Consider the following 16,286-nt stretch of genomic DNA (forward strand, 5'->3'; position numbering starts at 1 on the left):
GTAAAAAAGAGGTGTAAAAGCAACACTGTACATGGCATTAGAGGAGGAGTTTGTAATATTTACAGCCCTCTGCTGCCTGTGAAATTAATGACACTTGGAAACATTGGCATTGAAAAGGAGGAAAAGGAGGTGGAGCTAAGCAGCTCTGTTTCAGCTGAGAGAGAGGAGCGGGTTCTGGGCCAGAAAAACATCTATTCTATTCTATTCTATTATAATAAAAAATTATACTATTCAAGTCTAATAAATCTGTCCTCTTTAAATGTCTGTTCTGATTAAACTCCATTCTACTCTAATCTATTCTATTTTATTCTATTCTACAGTGCTGTGAAAAAGTATCGTGATTTCTTCTGTTTTTGCGTATATCTCGTACTAAATTGTTTCAGAAATTAAAACAAAATCTAAGATTAAACAAAAGCAACCTGAGTAAACACAGAATACAGTTTTTAAATGATGATGTTATTTATTGAAGCAAAAAAGTTATCTAATACCAACTGGGCCCATGTGAAAATGTATTTGCCCCCGTAGTTACTAATTCCCCAAACCTATGAAACTGCATTCATAATGGGGTTCATCTGGACTAGATGCAACCAGGACTAGACACAACACTTACATAGAACTTTTTCAACAGCATGAAGTTGGTTAAAAGGTCTTACCCAGTAACACACTTCGCCAAAGTTGAAAGAAATTCCAGAACTATGAAGAAGAATGTGACTGAAATACATTAGTCTGGGAAGGGTTACAAAGCTATTTCAAGGCTCTGGGACTCCAAAGGACTGCAGTGAGAGCCATTATCTCCAAATGGAAAAACTCTGCACAGTAGTGAACCTTCCCAAAAGTGGCCGACCTTCCAAAATCACTCCAAGAGCACAGCGACTACTCTTCCAGGAAGTCACAAAAGAGCCAAGGACAACATCAAAGGACCTACAGGCCTCTCATGCATCAATAAAGGTCACTGTTCATGACTCCACTATCAGAAAGACACTGGGCAAAAATGGCTTGCATGGAATAGTGGTGAGTCGAAAGTGGAATTGTTTGGAAGACACGAGTCCCGTTACACCTGTTAAACCAAACAACAAATTCCACAAAAGAACATCATACCTACCGTCAAGCATGGTGAAGGAAGTGTGATGGTGTGGGGATGCTTTGCTGCTTCAGGGCCTGGGAAACTTGCAGTAATTGAGGGGAAACATGAATTCTGCTCTCTACCAGAAAATCCTAAATAAGAATGTCCAGTCTTCAGTCCATAAGTTGAAACTCAAGAGCAACTGGATTCTGTTATGATAAAAATTATTCTATTCAATTCTAATAAATCTTTTCTCTTCTATTCCATTCCATTTTTATTAATCTCCATTCTACCCTGTTCTATTCTATTATGATAAACCTCTATTCTACTGTAATCCATATAAAACTATTCTATTCTATTCTAAACTGTTGTAATAAAAATGATTCTATTCCATTCAAATAAACCTATTCTCTTTCCATTTCCATTCTGATAAAACTCCACTCTATTCTATTCCATTTTTTTTAAAAACCCTACTCGACTCCTTTATCATAAAACTCTACTCTGTTTCATTTGATTCTAGTAAAACTGTATTCCATTCTAGTCTATTCTAACCTCTTCTACTCTACTTTACCCTGTTTTTTTCTTCCTAAATGTAACATATTGAGGTGTACGGTGGCTTAGTGGTTAGCCTCACCCCTTCAGTGTTGGGGGTTCGATTCCTGCCGCTCCGCTGTGTCTGTGGAGTTTGCATGTTCTCCCCATGCTGCGGGGGTTTCCTCCGGGTACTCCGGTTTCCTCCCTCAATCCAAACACGTGCATGGTAGATAGGTTGATTGGCATGTCCAAAGTGTCTGTAGTGTATGAACGGGTGTGTGAATGTGTATGTGATTGTGCCCTGTGATGGATTGGCACCCTGTCCAGAGTGTACCCTGCCTGATGCTCCCTGGGATAGGCTCCAGGTTCCCCATGACCCTGTATGATAAGTGGTAAAGGAAATGGATGGATGGATGTAACATGTTTTGATATCCAAGTGATGGTGATGATATAAGCATATATGCAAATGAGTCTATGGCGTTCTCTGGTGACTTTTTGAGAACACAGTACCTTAGCTACTTTCCCCTGAAAACACTTGGTTGTTTTGTGTTGATCCTGTACTGGTAAAGGAAGGCTGATCACCTTCCATAGCAACAAACGCGTTGCAGTTATTTTGATTTAATAAAGTCTTAGCAAATTTAAAGTGTAAAACAACATATATATATATATATTTTAAAATTTTATGTATCAGAAAACGTGTAAACCCTCTGTATCCTTATTTTTTATTTTTTATTTTATTCGCGTCAGTATGAGCTGAATGCCTTTGCACTAATCACGGGTGAGTGTGTTGCGTCACGTCACTCCGACCAATCAGGGCGCGTCCTAGGCGTGTGGGCGGGGCATCCTGCACGTAAACCTTGCAATATGGAGCCTCCTCGGAGAGTGCAGCGGGTCTGGCAGCCTGTTTGTTTTTAAAAAAATAAATTAAAACAGAAAACCTCCGTAAGAGCGCTGTAACACAGCTGGTAAAATGTGCTGGGGTTAACCTGCGCGGCTTCTGCCTCGACGTCTCACACCATGTTTGCAGAGGTGAGTGCGCGGTAACGCTGTCGGCCAGACAAGTTTAGTTTTCCGCGGTGTTTGTGTGACAGCACTTGGCTAGTTGGATTTAGCCTCCATGATAGCTTTCCCAGCTAGCTAGTTTAGCTAACAGGTAAACACTGGGCAGTGCACGGAAATACAACGCGCCTGTGTCCAACACGGATTACAGCGTTAATGCTGGGAGATTTAGTTAAGATTATTTCTCCTTGCTAATCGCTAGCTAGACCGAGAAATAAACAAACCGTTCTTTGTTGACATTTTGGAGTAAAGTGGAGCTTAGACTTCCAGGTGAAAACGCTGCGGTTGTGTTTTTTAAAGGTGTGTGGAGTGTTAAACACTAAACACCAGGCATTTCGTTTTTATGTCTTTTATATTTTTTAAAAAACTGCGTTTTTATGCTTGGTTGCACATTTAGCACCTGTATTTAGCTTGCTATCTCTCTACAACATCATGCATCATGTTAGAAAAGCCTGGCAGGAGATTAATGATTAATTAAACAAACACACCCAGTGTTTCCAGTGTACATTTCTCAGCACTTGCTTACTACAGTACAGCATCCATCCCAAAACACACACACACACACACAGAGCATTTTTCCTTCACATCTTGACCACAAATACAATCATTCCTCAGTTTCAGAGAGATTGAGTTGTCCTCTCATGAACACTGACTACGTTTACATGGACAGCAGTAATCTAATTATTGACCTTATTCTGAATAAGACAATATTCTGATTAACGTGTTTACATGAGTTGCTTTTAGAAGACTCCTTTCATGTTCCTGTTTTACACGTTATAGAACATAGAGCGATTAACGGCACATGTGATTACCTGCCATACACGTCATTACTACGGGTATGACTTTAGTCAGATTAAGGTAATCAGAAATCGCTGTTTACATGCTAGTGCGTTAATCAGAGTATCGTCTTAATCGGGTTAATATCGGATTATTGTTGTCCGTGTAAACGTAGTGTATGAGAGTTAAATAAAGATCATGTTTGATGGATGAAACCTCCTCAGCTCTCTTGCTGTAGTGCGAAGGCACAAGGAACTGGATTTAACTTTCCATCAACTTCATCCATCTTTCCATCTCTCCGTTAAACGTCAACACTCAGTACGATTACACGGACAACAATATTCTGATATTAAGACGATACTCTGATTAAGAAACTAGCATGTAAACGGCGGGTTCTGATTATGTTAATCCGACTAAAGTCATACTCGACGTAAACACAGATCGAATTAAGACGTGGAGTATTCCTGTTTTAGTCGCATTCTCGACGTGTATTACAGACATGTACTCACCTTAATCACACTATTAACGTCGTGTGGGAGTTTTCACCGCGTTTTGCGACAGGACACGTACACACACGGCAGCGCTCAACCGTTTGACGGCAAACGAGAGAGAGCGAAGCCGCGTCCGAAACCGCGTATTCGCATCTCCTACTGTATAGTAGGAGAAATACATGTATTTATTTACCTACTATATAGTAGGTAAGTACGCGGTTTGGGACGCAGCTCATGGCTTCAAGCAGTCATCTATTAGCACGGAAAGCACGACAAATAATTAACTGCACTTGAAACTTTCATAAAGTTAAAAAGGAAACACCCAGAACTGTATACGGTACCATAACGAAGACCAACTGTATGTCAATACGTGAAATTATGGAGGGACGTCGGAAGGCGTGGCTCGGTGACGTAATGACGTGTGCCGTTAATCCATCTATGTTCTATAACATGTAAAACGGGAACATGAAAGGAATATTCTAAAAGCAACTCATGTAAACACGTTAATCAGGATAAGGTCAATAATTAGATTACTGCTGTCCATGCAAACATAGTCCGTGTTGCACGTGAAGATCATAACTTCATAGTACGAATAACTATAAATATGGAACCGCAAATTATCATTAAAATTTCACTTGTCGATATAAGTTTTGTTTTTTGTTTTTTTTCGAGTTTAACTTTAGCGCATAAATTATGTCAATACTTCGGATACTGCGAAAAAATAGTTTGTAAACCAAAAAATGGCATTCACACAAAAAAAATCTCACATGACAAAATGACCTGTCTGTTGGGGGAAGAATAGGGATGTGCGTATGGATCTAGCGCATCTTAACCACGTAGTACAAGATGCGCCAAGGAATTACGGTATGAATTTCCTTGGCCTCCACTGCATTCAGCAGCCTGATATAATGCCGCATTCATTTTCTTTAATAACTGCATACAGCATATATACACATTGACAGACGGACGTTTATACTAACCCAGAATGTTTCCCCCGCTACACTGTACTGGGCGCAGGATGCCAGTTTGAACAGGGCAAGAGCAATCCGCTTTCGGGTCGGAACCGCTGGGCGCATGCAACATGCGCAACATCAAGACCAATTTATTGGCACAGCATCTCAAACGTGGGCCAGAGAGTTTATGCGAAGTGTCTCGCCACCACTACCTCCGAGAACGCCCTGTTGTATGGTCTCTCCCAGACCCGTGGGTTTAGTCACATAAGGGCAGTTACGTGTAGGCCTATCAGATGAGCAGCTGCTCCATTCTGACGTCGTCTGCTGATATTTCGCACAATTGTTTGTGAAATTAAAATGAGAGTAAGGTGGCCAATTTTAATGAATTGTCTCAGTACTCTCTCTATTTTACAAAGATTTGAGGACGTGGGATGCGAAAGGTAGATAATTTGCGATATAAACAAAGTTATGGATGGAACCGGCTCAAGGGCAGATTTCTTTCTCAATAACAGCACAGCGGAAAATGTGGATGGCAACTTGGCTAATGAGAGTATAAAACTTTAATCTTTATGCATTTTTATCCATAACTCTTTCTTTTTGTGTATATATATATATATATATATATATATATATATATATATATATATATATATATATGTATGTGTATGTGTATGTGTGTGTATATATATATCCGTTTCCTGCTATGTTATAACTCACAAGAAGTCATTGCTGATTTGATTTTGTAAATGATCCTTTTTTCTTTTCCTCTGATCACTTGTCATTTCCTTTTTTTAAAAAATAAATTTGAATAAAAACAAATATTTGCAAAGATCAAATGTGAAAACGTGAACTAAAGAAAATTAATATGCTTCAAATAGGCAAGATTTTATGAAGAAAAGGTCAAAAAGCATTTCAAACTAGAGTAGGGTTTTAAAATGTCAGCGTATTTATAGCTTAAATGTGTTTCGGGAGTTTCTGTCACAGTATGTTTTGTGGGTTGGGGTGTTGTGTGGGGTTTTTTTTTTTTTGTAGGGTTGAGCAATTTAGGTTTGCTAACAGACTGCCAGTGGAAAAAATATGTTGCATTCAATAAATGAATGATGGTTTGATTTTAATGTCCATGAAAATAAATGAGCGCTGAAAAATAGGAAAAAGGAAATCGCCGATGAATCTGAACATTTTAAATCAAAACGTAAAGGTTCAGTGTAAAATGTCAACGTCAAATCATTTTGATATTGTGACACTATGTCAGAAAATCTCCAGAGCGTATTGTGAAAAATGTACCGTAGAGCTGGGAAATGACAATATTTTTTATGATATCCTGCATTTAACAATATCTATCTATCTATCTATCTATCTATCTATTCATTTAAACAACAGTGATTATGTCTGGAAGCAGCTCAATGAATGTTACATTTTCAAACAATTTTGAATATTTACATGGTTAAAATTTATTTATTTATTTATTCATTTATTCAATTCATTTTTTTCAATGCTAATTTATTTTTGTAGACATGAAATATAACTATTACAAAAATAAACAGGCAGTTTGTTACCAAACCTGTAGGCAATATCATGGTGCATAACTCTATTATATATCATTAGAAATGTCTTGAGATATCGTGATATTTTTGTCCTATCGCTCGCCCTTAATAGATCATGATATCAATATTATATCATAATACTTACTATCCCTAGTTGTAGAGTCACTTTCTATAGGTTTGCAGTATAAATAAATAAATTGTGGTTTAATATAATATAGATCATATAGATAATTAATCGAATATATTTTTTTAAGAAAAGCCCAGCTCTCATTTTTCCCTGTGTTTTTTATTGATTGTATATTTTGCTCTCTCCTCACGCTGTCGTAGTGCTGCTGGATTTCCCGATCGCAAAAATCAAGAAAACTCCGCAATAATCGGAGGAGCTTGTAATTTTTGTAACTGACGGGAGATTCGGGCCAAGATGCATCTTGTGACATCATGGAGACACTCATTCAGCCAAAGCCACATTCGATTCCCGTGCGTCGAACATGATTACAGCTAAAAGCTCTCATTTACCAACAGACATCACTGTGAAAGACTGTGCCTTTGCAATTTCACCAATTCAAGTAGTTCTCTGCAAAAAAAAAACCAACCCAAAAATCTCCGAAATGCATGGTCAATTTTGAAAAAGAAGCGGCAGAATCAATCACAAAAATAAAACTCCACGAAATCCTGTACGGACTGATTTCATGTATATTACACGTCATTCCAGTGTATACGATTTATATGCAGAAATAAAACTCAAACCCACTTGACTAGGGGGAAAAGGTATCCCAATGTTGCAGGAAAGCTACAGATCTGGCAACCGTACTTCAAACCACTTTACGTTGCCTGTTTGAGCCAAACTCCTACACACTGTAGGGTTTTCCTTTTTTTTTCTTTTCTTTTTTGCTCACAGGATTGCCCTTTGTACTCGCTCAGCTTCTCGCCGTGTGAACACTCGCAGTAACACAGTGGATAAAAGCGAGAGGGCCTCATCTGCAGCCCGGGCTGTGATCAGAAAACTGATGAGTCACCTGTCCTATCAGAGCGCCATGCTAAGTGCTTTCCATTAGTGCTAAGGAGGTAAACTCCGGCCCACCTGTTTTACACAAAGCCCTGGAAACACTCGAAGTATTTATAGAGCACTTATTAATGATGCTGAAAGAGCTCATCTCATCTTAATCTTCTTATCAGTCAGGGCTTACTCTCGGCAGGTAGTGTAGAGGAGACGGGGAGACATTTTACGAAAAAGATCGTCGTTGTATATTTACATATGAACGCTTGTTGAAGATTTACTTCGAATCAAGCAGCCTTTGTTTTTAAAGAACGAAAGAGTACGAGGATAAAGAATAAAAGGGCACAGATTTCCCTGATAACGATCTTTACTCAAGCACCTTAAACAACCGATCATTCATTAAAGGAAAAATCCACCGGAATGACCTGTGTATTAATCTTTATCATTAACATGTGAGCTTCAACAGTGTCGAAGATTTATTTTATTTGTATTTTTTTTTGAGTGAAAGTAGACAGCTAATGTTAAATGGTCTGCTGATTCACAGTAAAGTTTGAGAAAGTAAAGTCTGTGTTTCTGTAGACGTCATCACGTTTTAGCGAACGATAGACGAACAATTTCGAAATGGACCTCGCTGAAACGCAGAGTGACGCGCGCTATTTTTAACCTCTGACTTCGGTTTTAGTATCGTAATATTACTCGCTGTACCGAGCTGTCTTCTGTCGTGATGCATCCACTCTCTGTATTTCCCCAATTTCTGAATAAACGAAATAAGCATTGCCAATCCAACAAAGTTTTGTTAACAACTGATTATTTATATTTATTTTTATTTAAATTGTCAACATTATTGTACTAATAAATTTCGATTGGTTGTTGCAGATCTGCCTCAGTGGTTAGCACATTTGCCTCACACCTCCAGGGACGGGGTTCGAATGCCTCCTCCGCCCTGTGTGTGATTTTGGAGGTTTCCTCCGGGCTATCCTATACGGTCACAAGGTGCCTGGATCCTATCCCAGGGAGCATGGGGTTGGCTTTATTTATTTATTTAGTTTTAAAATACATACTATATAAACATGTTAGTGACTCTTTCTTATTTTTATGCAGGTAGCTTAGTGAAGGTCATTATTTGCCATCTGAACCACGTCATGATCCAAAATACTGGCAAAAACACACTTTATGCACCTTTTTTGATAATTAAAGTATCAGATTATATATGGCTCTGATATTTGTATCATAACGAAAAGGTGCAAATGTGACCAGTGCTTGAGAGGGACTTGGTGACACACAGGTTAGGACTTGATTGTCCACAGAGGAAGTAATCAGCTTATGAGGAGTCTCTGTAAGCGTGACCTGTGTGTACTGTCTAATCAGTGCACATTACACAGTTAATCAGCTATGCGCTATAAACTGCTGAGTGGACGGGCTGATGGGTTTTCTCTCATGCCATAATGGCCCCTTTATCGCTCGGGGGGATTGTTGAGGAAATATAGATTGGCTCATAAATCAGACTCATAAGCATCATTTCCACAATACTACTGCTTATAGGTACTAACAGTAGTAATGCAAGTGTCAGTCTTCCCATGGAGGCGGGGGGGCGGACGCTATTATTACCCATGTCTAATAATGGCTGTTGTTTGGATTCTGCGTATTAAAAGGAGGAAAAAAGAACCAGTGATGTGATCTGTGTTAAACAGATGTCAGAAAAACATGTAAGGGTGCGAGGGGAAAAAAAAAACCGTCATGGCGAGCGGTGAGTCCTTTAAAGCGCACCTATTATGGTTTTGAAATTTTGTTTTAAAGGTCTCATACAATAGATTTACATGCATGCGAGGTCAAAAATCACTTTAACGTGCTCATAATTTAAACTGCAGCATTACCTCTTTTATAGGATGTTGCAGAGGTTTTTGTTTGGTGATTGTTGCGGCTAGAAATGTTTGATTTTGTGGAAAATATTTTTGACGCAGTTTGCAGAGTGTTATTTTTGTGCGTTTTTGCAGAAAAGTACTCTAACTGGCGAAATCGCAATTGCATGAAATTGTTTTGCACGCGCCGTTTGTCGGTAAACGAGACTTTTTAGCCGTATTCGTGTTCGACGCACGTGAACTGAAGAGGGCTTCGAATGAATGCTCCAAGCCGTGATGCCGAGGATTGGCCCAAATCTGCGGAAAATCTGGGATGCTTTTGAAAAATTTCGTTTTTCAAAAAGTTTGTTTGATTTTGCCTTCATTTCTGCGTTGATTGTAAGATCCTGGAGGGACTGGTTGAGTAAAAGGATTGTCAGTTACTTATCTCTCGGTAGCCCCATGTGTGTTTTCGAATATGAACTTCCCAATCGCTGCGGCGATTTCTTCAGCCTGGATTGAATCGGCAAGGAAAGTTTTCTTTGTTTTAGGATTCACGTCGTATGACGGGATCCTAATCAAATTCTGATTAAATTCTATAACAGTCTGTGAGATAGCGTGTGATCTACATGTCCGCTTATGCGATGAAGGTCCTCTATTGATAGACCTGTGACACCCTTATCAAGTGAATTCCCCATATCACTTGTACATGTTGTCCCATATTCAGACTCTCTGCTCTCATTAGTTTTGTTCTTATGTTTATTTGGTTTCTGTGAACCCCACGTTCGAGTGCGCAAATGACAGGAAATAGAAAAGGTTATAAGCACAGTTTGACCCAGTTTATAAGCACAGACAAAGCATCAGAGGAGAAACGAGTCTGTCCAGCTTCACAGCTACATGGTTGATTCAATAAAAGTGTAAATCTGTGTTGTCAGAAATAAAGGCACAGTACATGTACAAGTACGTTGTATTCCCTAAGGTGTTTATTTTTTTTACTTATTTATTTTTTGTTATTATTATTTTTTTTATAAATAGCACTCCTTCACTGAACAGTGCAGCTCAGCACCCCCGAGCTCTTCGTATTTCACCAGCGTGAACGTGTCGCTTTCCCACCACAGGAGGAGTTTATCAGCTGGTGAGGTCATGGGTACAAGTAGTAACAACTCGAAATTGAAATACACTGGTTTGAAATGTAGCCAGACATGTCATGGTACATGCTGAAATGCATGCGGTACCACATTTATTCTCTCATAGATCAAAAACCATCACAAGACAGAGTTTGTAATGACCGTGTGCGATGATTTTAATACGTGAACGTTTGGTGAAAATAAAAAGGCAGATTTTTCACTTGACAGCAGCTCGCGCTCGGAAACGCAGCAGACTGTGCCAATACACTAAACTTGTGAAAATACGGAGGAGTTTGAGCGCAGACCTTACCCGAAAACATACATGCACGAGCAGTTAGGGGTGTAATGATGCATTACGATGCACACGCTATGCTGGTCACATGATCGAGCTCTTTTGTTTAGAGCATATGCCACTACTGGGTGCATTTCGTGAAAAGTGACTGACAGCTCTGGATCACAACGACCAACATGCGTTATAGGTTATATTGTTACACAGCCAGGTTATAGCCATTAAAGGACTGCATCAAGAACATCAAACCCCCCAAATCCCCCCACCCCCCATTAACAGGGGGAGCTTTTTCCCCGCAGGCCATCAGACTCCTCAGTACAGATATGTCCACCATTCAGATCCCTTAGGACTCCATAAAGACTCTCCGATCACTCTGCACTCCATTGAAACTTCCACACACTGCACTATGCATTTGTTACTACACGTTACATACTTACATATTTTATGCATCCATTTTTTTTTTTGCACATTCCTGTACAAATATTTGTTTTCTTATTTATTTCTGCTTTTTAATTTAGTAATTTAAATGCACAGTCTCAAGTGGAGTAGGCCAGGTTTTCATTTCACTGCAAATTATGTACTATATATATACAGTGAGGGAAAAAAGTATTTGATCCCCTGCTGATTTTGTATGTTTACCCACTGACAAAGAAATGATCAGTCTATAACTTTAATGGTAGATTTATTTGAACAGTGAGAGACAGAATAACAACAAAAAAATCCAGAAAAACGCACATAAAAAATGTTATAAATTGATTTGCATTTTAATGAGGGAAATAAGTATTTGACCCCTCTGCGAAACATGACTTAGTACTTGGTTTAAAAACCCTTGTTGGCAATCACAGAGGTCAGACGTTTCTTGTAGTTGGCCACCAGGTTTGCACACCTGGTGCAATCTCAGGAGGGATTTTTTCCCACTCCTCTTTGCAGATCTTCTCCAAATCATTAAGGTTTCGAGGCTGACGTTTGGCAACTCGAACCTTCAGCTCTCTCCACAGATTTTCTATGGGATTAAGGTCTGGAGACTGCCTAGGTCACTCCAGGACCTTAATGTGCTTCTTCTTGAGCCACTCCTTTGTTGCCTTGGCCATGTGTTTTGGGTCATTGTCATGCTGGAATATCCATCCACGACCCATTTTCAATGCCCTGGCTGAGGGAAGGAGGTTTTCACCCAAGATTTGACGGTACATGGCCCCGTCCATCGTCCCTTTGATGCGGTGAAGTTGTCCTGTCCCCTTAGCAGAAAAAAAACCCCAAAACCATAATGTTTCCACCTCCATGTTTGACGGTGGGGATGGTCTTCCAGGGGTCATAGGTAGCATTCCTCCTCCTCCAAACACGGCGAGTTGAGTTGATGCCAAAGAGCTCCATTTTGGTATCATCTGACCTCAACGCTTTCACCCAGTTGTCCTCAGAATCATTCAAATGTTCATTGCAAACTTCAGACGGGCATGTATATGTGTTTTCTTGAGCAGCGGACCTTGCGCGCGCTGCAGGATTTCAGTCCTTCACGGTGTAGTGTGTTACCAATTGTTTTCTTGGTGACTATGGTCCCAGCTGCCTTGAGATCATTGACAAGATCCTCCCGTGTAGTTCTGGGCTGATTCCTCACTGTTCTCATGATCAATGCAACTCCACGAGGTGAGATCTTGCATGGAGCCCCAGGCCGAGGGAGATTGACAGTTCTTTTGTGCTTCTTCCATTTGCGAATAATCGCACCAACTGTTGTCCCCTTCTAACCAAGCTGCTTGGCAATGGTCTTGTAGCCCATTCCAGACTTGTGTAGGTCTACAGTCTTGTCCCTGACATCCTTGGAGAGCTCTTTGGTCTTGGCCATGGTGGAGAGTTTGGAATATGATTGATTGATTGCTTCTGTGGACAGGTGTCTTTTATACAGGTAACAAACTGATATTAGGAGCACTCCCTTTAAGAGTGTGCTCCTAATCTCAGCTCGTTACCTGTATAAAAGACACCTGGGAGCCAGAAATCTTTCTGATTGAGAGGGGGTCAAATACTTTTTTCCCTCATTAAAATGCAAATTAATTTATAAAATTTTTGACATGCGTTTTTCTGGATTTTTTTGTTGTTATTCTGTCTCTCACTGTTCAAATACAACTACCATTAAAATTATAGACTGATCATTTCTTTGTCAGTGGGCAAACATACAAAATCAGCAGGGGATCAAATACTTTTTTCCCTCACTGTACATGTAGATGACAAATAAAAAAATCTTTTAAAAGAGCTTTTCAGCAGTGCCCAAGTCAAGGAGGAAGGGCATTTTAGCCGACTTTGGAGCTCTATCTCCAAGTAAAATGATGCCTCGGGCGCTGCTACCGAGCTCATTATGTTTCAGTTGATCCCGGGTCAGAGACTTTGTTTCTTCGGTAAAATTGTTGGGAGAAATTATACATTTGTTTATTTATTTTTAAGATACGGTGAACATTTTGTTTATGATATTAAACCTCTCTTCGTAGCCATTTTTGAATTATTTTGTTTATACAGACAAAAATGTGTCTTTTCAGTCATAATTTTAAGAATATATTTTTTTGAACAATATTCTGAGAATCAAATTGATTGAAATTCTGAAGCCAGTGCCGAATTGTGTCCAGAGTCTATCATTAGACCCCTAAGATCAGTTTAGAATTTTCCACTATACAAATCCTTGTGTATGATGTTATTACAGACATGATAATGTATTACAGCTTTAATATAAGCCTGCCATTTGAATTGCAGCGGCTGCTACAGAAAAAGTAATTGAATTTACACCTTTTGAGGACACAGTTGAGAATTCAGGAACACTGCGCTATAAAGCCTCTTGCTCAACTGTTTGTGGAGTGTTTTCTGTATGGAGCCCGTGAAGAAGAGATGAATAGAGCAGTGTGTGCAGCGGCTTGGGAATTTAGCTGATAAATAGCTTTATATGTGAATAGCTGTACGTTCAGGGCCATTCAAACTGTGCTTGGAGAGAGATAATGAAAACATGCAGCGTCTATTCCTAGTCGGGCCTGACATGAAATAGTTCAATCTTTAACTCAGAAATATCTAATCAGGACAGCTGAAATCGGGGAATCCGCCAGGGTTGATCCTGCATCGCATTCGTCTCACAGTCTCTAGATAAAAGATAATAGCATAATGTTGAGTTATGAGCGATGTTCACAAGTTTCTCTTTAAAACCCACCCCTTCAAAAAAATATATAATAATGCATTTTATACTCTGTGCACAGTTTTTGCCGGGAGGCGACTTTTAAGCCATCCTAACATACATCCTTGATATCGTATCCTTGTTCTTGTTCAGACAATACTGACTTATTGACTTTTTTTTTTTTTTAAATTACTGCCCATATTTCATGCTTTGAAGCACCTTGGAAATTTAAAACTGTTTGTTCCCTAATATGTTCCCACCCACTCTTAAAACAACGCCCCACCAGGTCCTCTCCAATTTGTTCACCTGCCAGTTCCCCTCTCATCATACCACAGCCATCCGCTAGCGAGGGTGAACACTAACACGTGATTTCTTTAAGGGACATGAAGCCAGCAAGCCACGTCTTTGTGTGGAACTGCTGCTCATGCTGCATCTCAGGGCAGCGTAACACAAAACACTATCAGCCCTGTTCCACATACATGAGCTTCTAGATGCTTGTACTTGGCTAGTGTTGCTGTGATTGACACGGGAGAGAGAATACAAAATCTCGCCAGTTCTCTTGGATCCCAGGTAACGGATGTCTGGTGCGCCATCGGGATCCGAACTCCCGATCTCCCAGCGATAAGGCGACCTCTTTTCTGTTTGTGTCCTCAAATGATGTGTATTGCAAGAGATCTCACACAGAAATCTTTAAAAGAGAACTGGAGGCTTCTGCAACTCGGCTTGAACTAAACTTCACATGGTGTAGTAGAGAACTGTATGTCCGCACCAGTAGATTGAGCTGCTGTTTGTGCTTGAGTGAAACTAGGAAGGACACTGATTTTGTTTATGTTTGTAAACATTACTGTTGTAATCTTGACGTACAGAGAGCGGGCCGACTGCTTTAACCTGTTTCAGAAGGGATGTGAAATACGCTGCTTCCACACACAGCATTTCTGTTTGGAATAATCAGCTTCAGTGTTCAAACTCTAGCCATGGGTTTTTTTCCACCTCGGGCGTTTTAGTTTTTTCCCCTACTCTACAGGCGGTATGCTTTTATACAAAACATCCCACGAGAACCCTGCGCTATCGTGCCTGGCGTGAACATCCGTATCGATTATTTTTGGGTGCGGATTTGAAGCTTTGATTTGAGGATTTATTTGAAACCGGGATTAAAGTCATCATTGAGCAGCAGTTTTGTAACAGACGGTTTAAAAGCTAACGCGAGACGTTTGTAGATGACGGAGCTGATTAAAATGAGAATTCCTTTTGGTTTTTAGTCACATGTTACTAACATCATGAAATTTTGTGATTAGAAATCTGGAATTTAAAGGTTTGGGGCTTACAGAAAATTTCAAAAAGTCCATTTGGGGTTGTTTGTCCAAAATATACAAAAACCTAAATGTGTGTGTTTTTATATATATTTATATATATTTATTTATATAATATATATATATTTGTGAAATTGCCAACAAAACTAAAAATAAACTGTTTTTCACTGTAAAGGCACTTACACACGAGAGACTTTTGCTGAAATATAATTTCTTTGCTTCTTTAAATCAGCTGAATCACTGTTTTATTAATACATAACACTTGCTGTCCACTTTAATAGGAATGCCTGCTCGTTTATTCAGTAAATCATACAGATACAGGTTGAGCGCTTCAGTCAATGTTCACATCAACCATCACAATGGGGGGAGAATTATGATCTCTGTGACTTTACTCGTGGCATGGGCTGGTTTGAGTATTTCAGAAACTGCTGATCTCCTGGGACTTTCACACACAACAGTCTCTAGAGTTTACACAGAATGGTGCGGAAAACAAAAAACAGCGAGCGAGCAGCAGTTCCGTGGGTGGAAACACCTTGCTGACGAGCGAGATCGGAGGAAGACGGCCAGATTGGTTTGAGCTGTCAGGAAGGATATAGTCACTCGAATGCTCACTCTTTATGAACACAGGTCTTCTGGAAACAGGTTTTTGGTTCTCAATATAAAAAGAAATCGCGTTAAACGTGCTTTAAATGTGTTTACACTCTAGTAAGTGTAATTTACAAGGTCTAGAAAAGAATTCGACGGATAGATCGTAGTGAGACTTAAGGAAACAAGCTTTTTATGATGTGATTGAGGAAGGATTAAGCTCCGCCCACTCAACGCAAAGTTTCTATGTTTCGAATAATCTGGTATTCATGTGCGTCAAACAGTAGACGTGACCAAACGTGTCGTTTCTCCTTGTTGTGGCACTTAGTGGTTTTCTACATCGTTTGTAACACGTCTGGTTTTCGCTCGCGTCTGAAGAGTGTTTGAATCTGTAGCCACTCCCTGGAGCACTCGCATACTCATTCACACCTAGAGTCACTAACCCACCTACAACTATATTTTGGGAGGTGGGAGGAATCTGAGGAACCCAGAAGGAACCTGCAAAGACAAAGGGAGCAGATCCAAACCCTGGAGCTGTGAGGCTGCACACCAGACTCGTATATGGCCATTTCACTCG

At 39.8% G+C, this 16,286-nt stretch overlaps 1 protein-coding gene across 2 annotated transcripts in view; it reads left to right on the forward strand.

Moving 5' to 3' along the window:
- snx13 (sorting nexin 13) overlaps positions 1–16,286 on the forward strand; it is a 37,730-nt gene that overhangs the window by 1,708 nt on the left and 19,736 nt on the right. Inside the window, exon 1 of one of the 2 annotated variants that reach the window (XM_053612691.1) lies at positions 1,626–2,626. The exons of the other annotated variant lie outside the window; for it this stretch is intronic. Within the exon in view, the coding sequence (XP_053468666.1) occupies positions 2,615–2,626 (12 nt within the window). The 5' untranslated portion in view covers positions 1,626–2,614. Of the gene's footprint in view, positions 1–1,625; positions 2,627–16,286 lie in introns of those variants that run through there. 2 annotated transcript variants of the gene reach the window in all.

Source organism: Ictalurus furcatus, chromosome 24 (genome assembly GCF_023375685.1).
Source record: "Ictalurus furcatus strain D&B chromosome 24, Billie_1.0, whole genome shotgun sequence".
Lineage (NCBI taxonomy): Eukaryota > Metazoa > Chordata > Actinopteri > Siluriformes > Ictaluridae > Ictalurus > Ictalurus furcatus.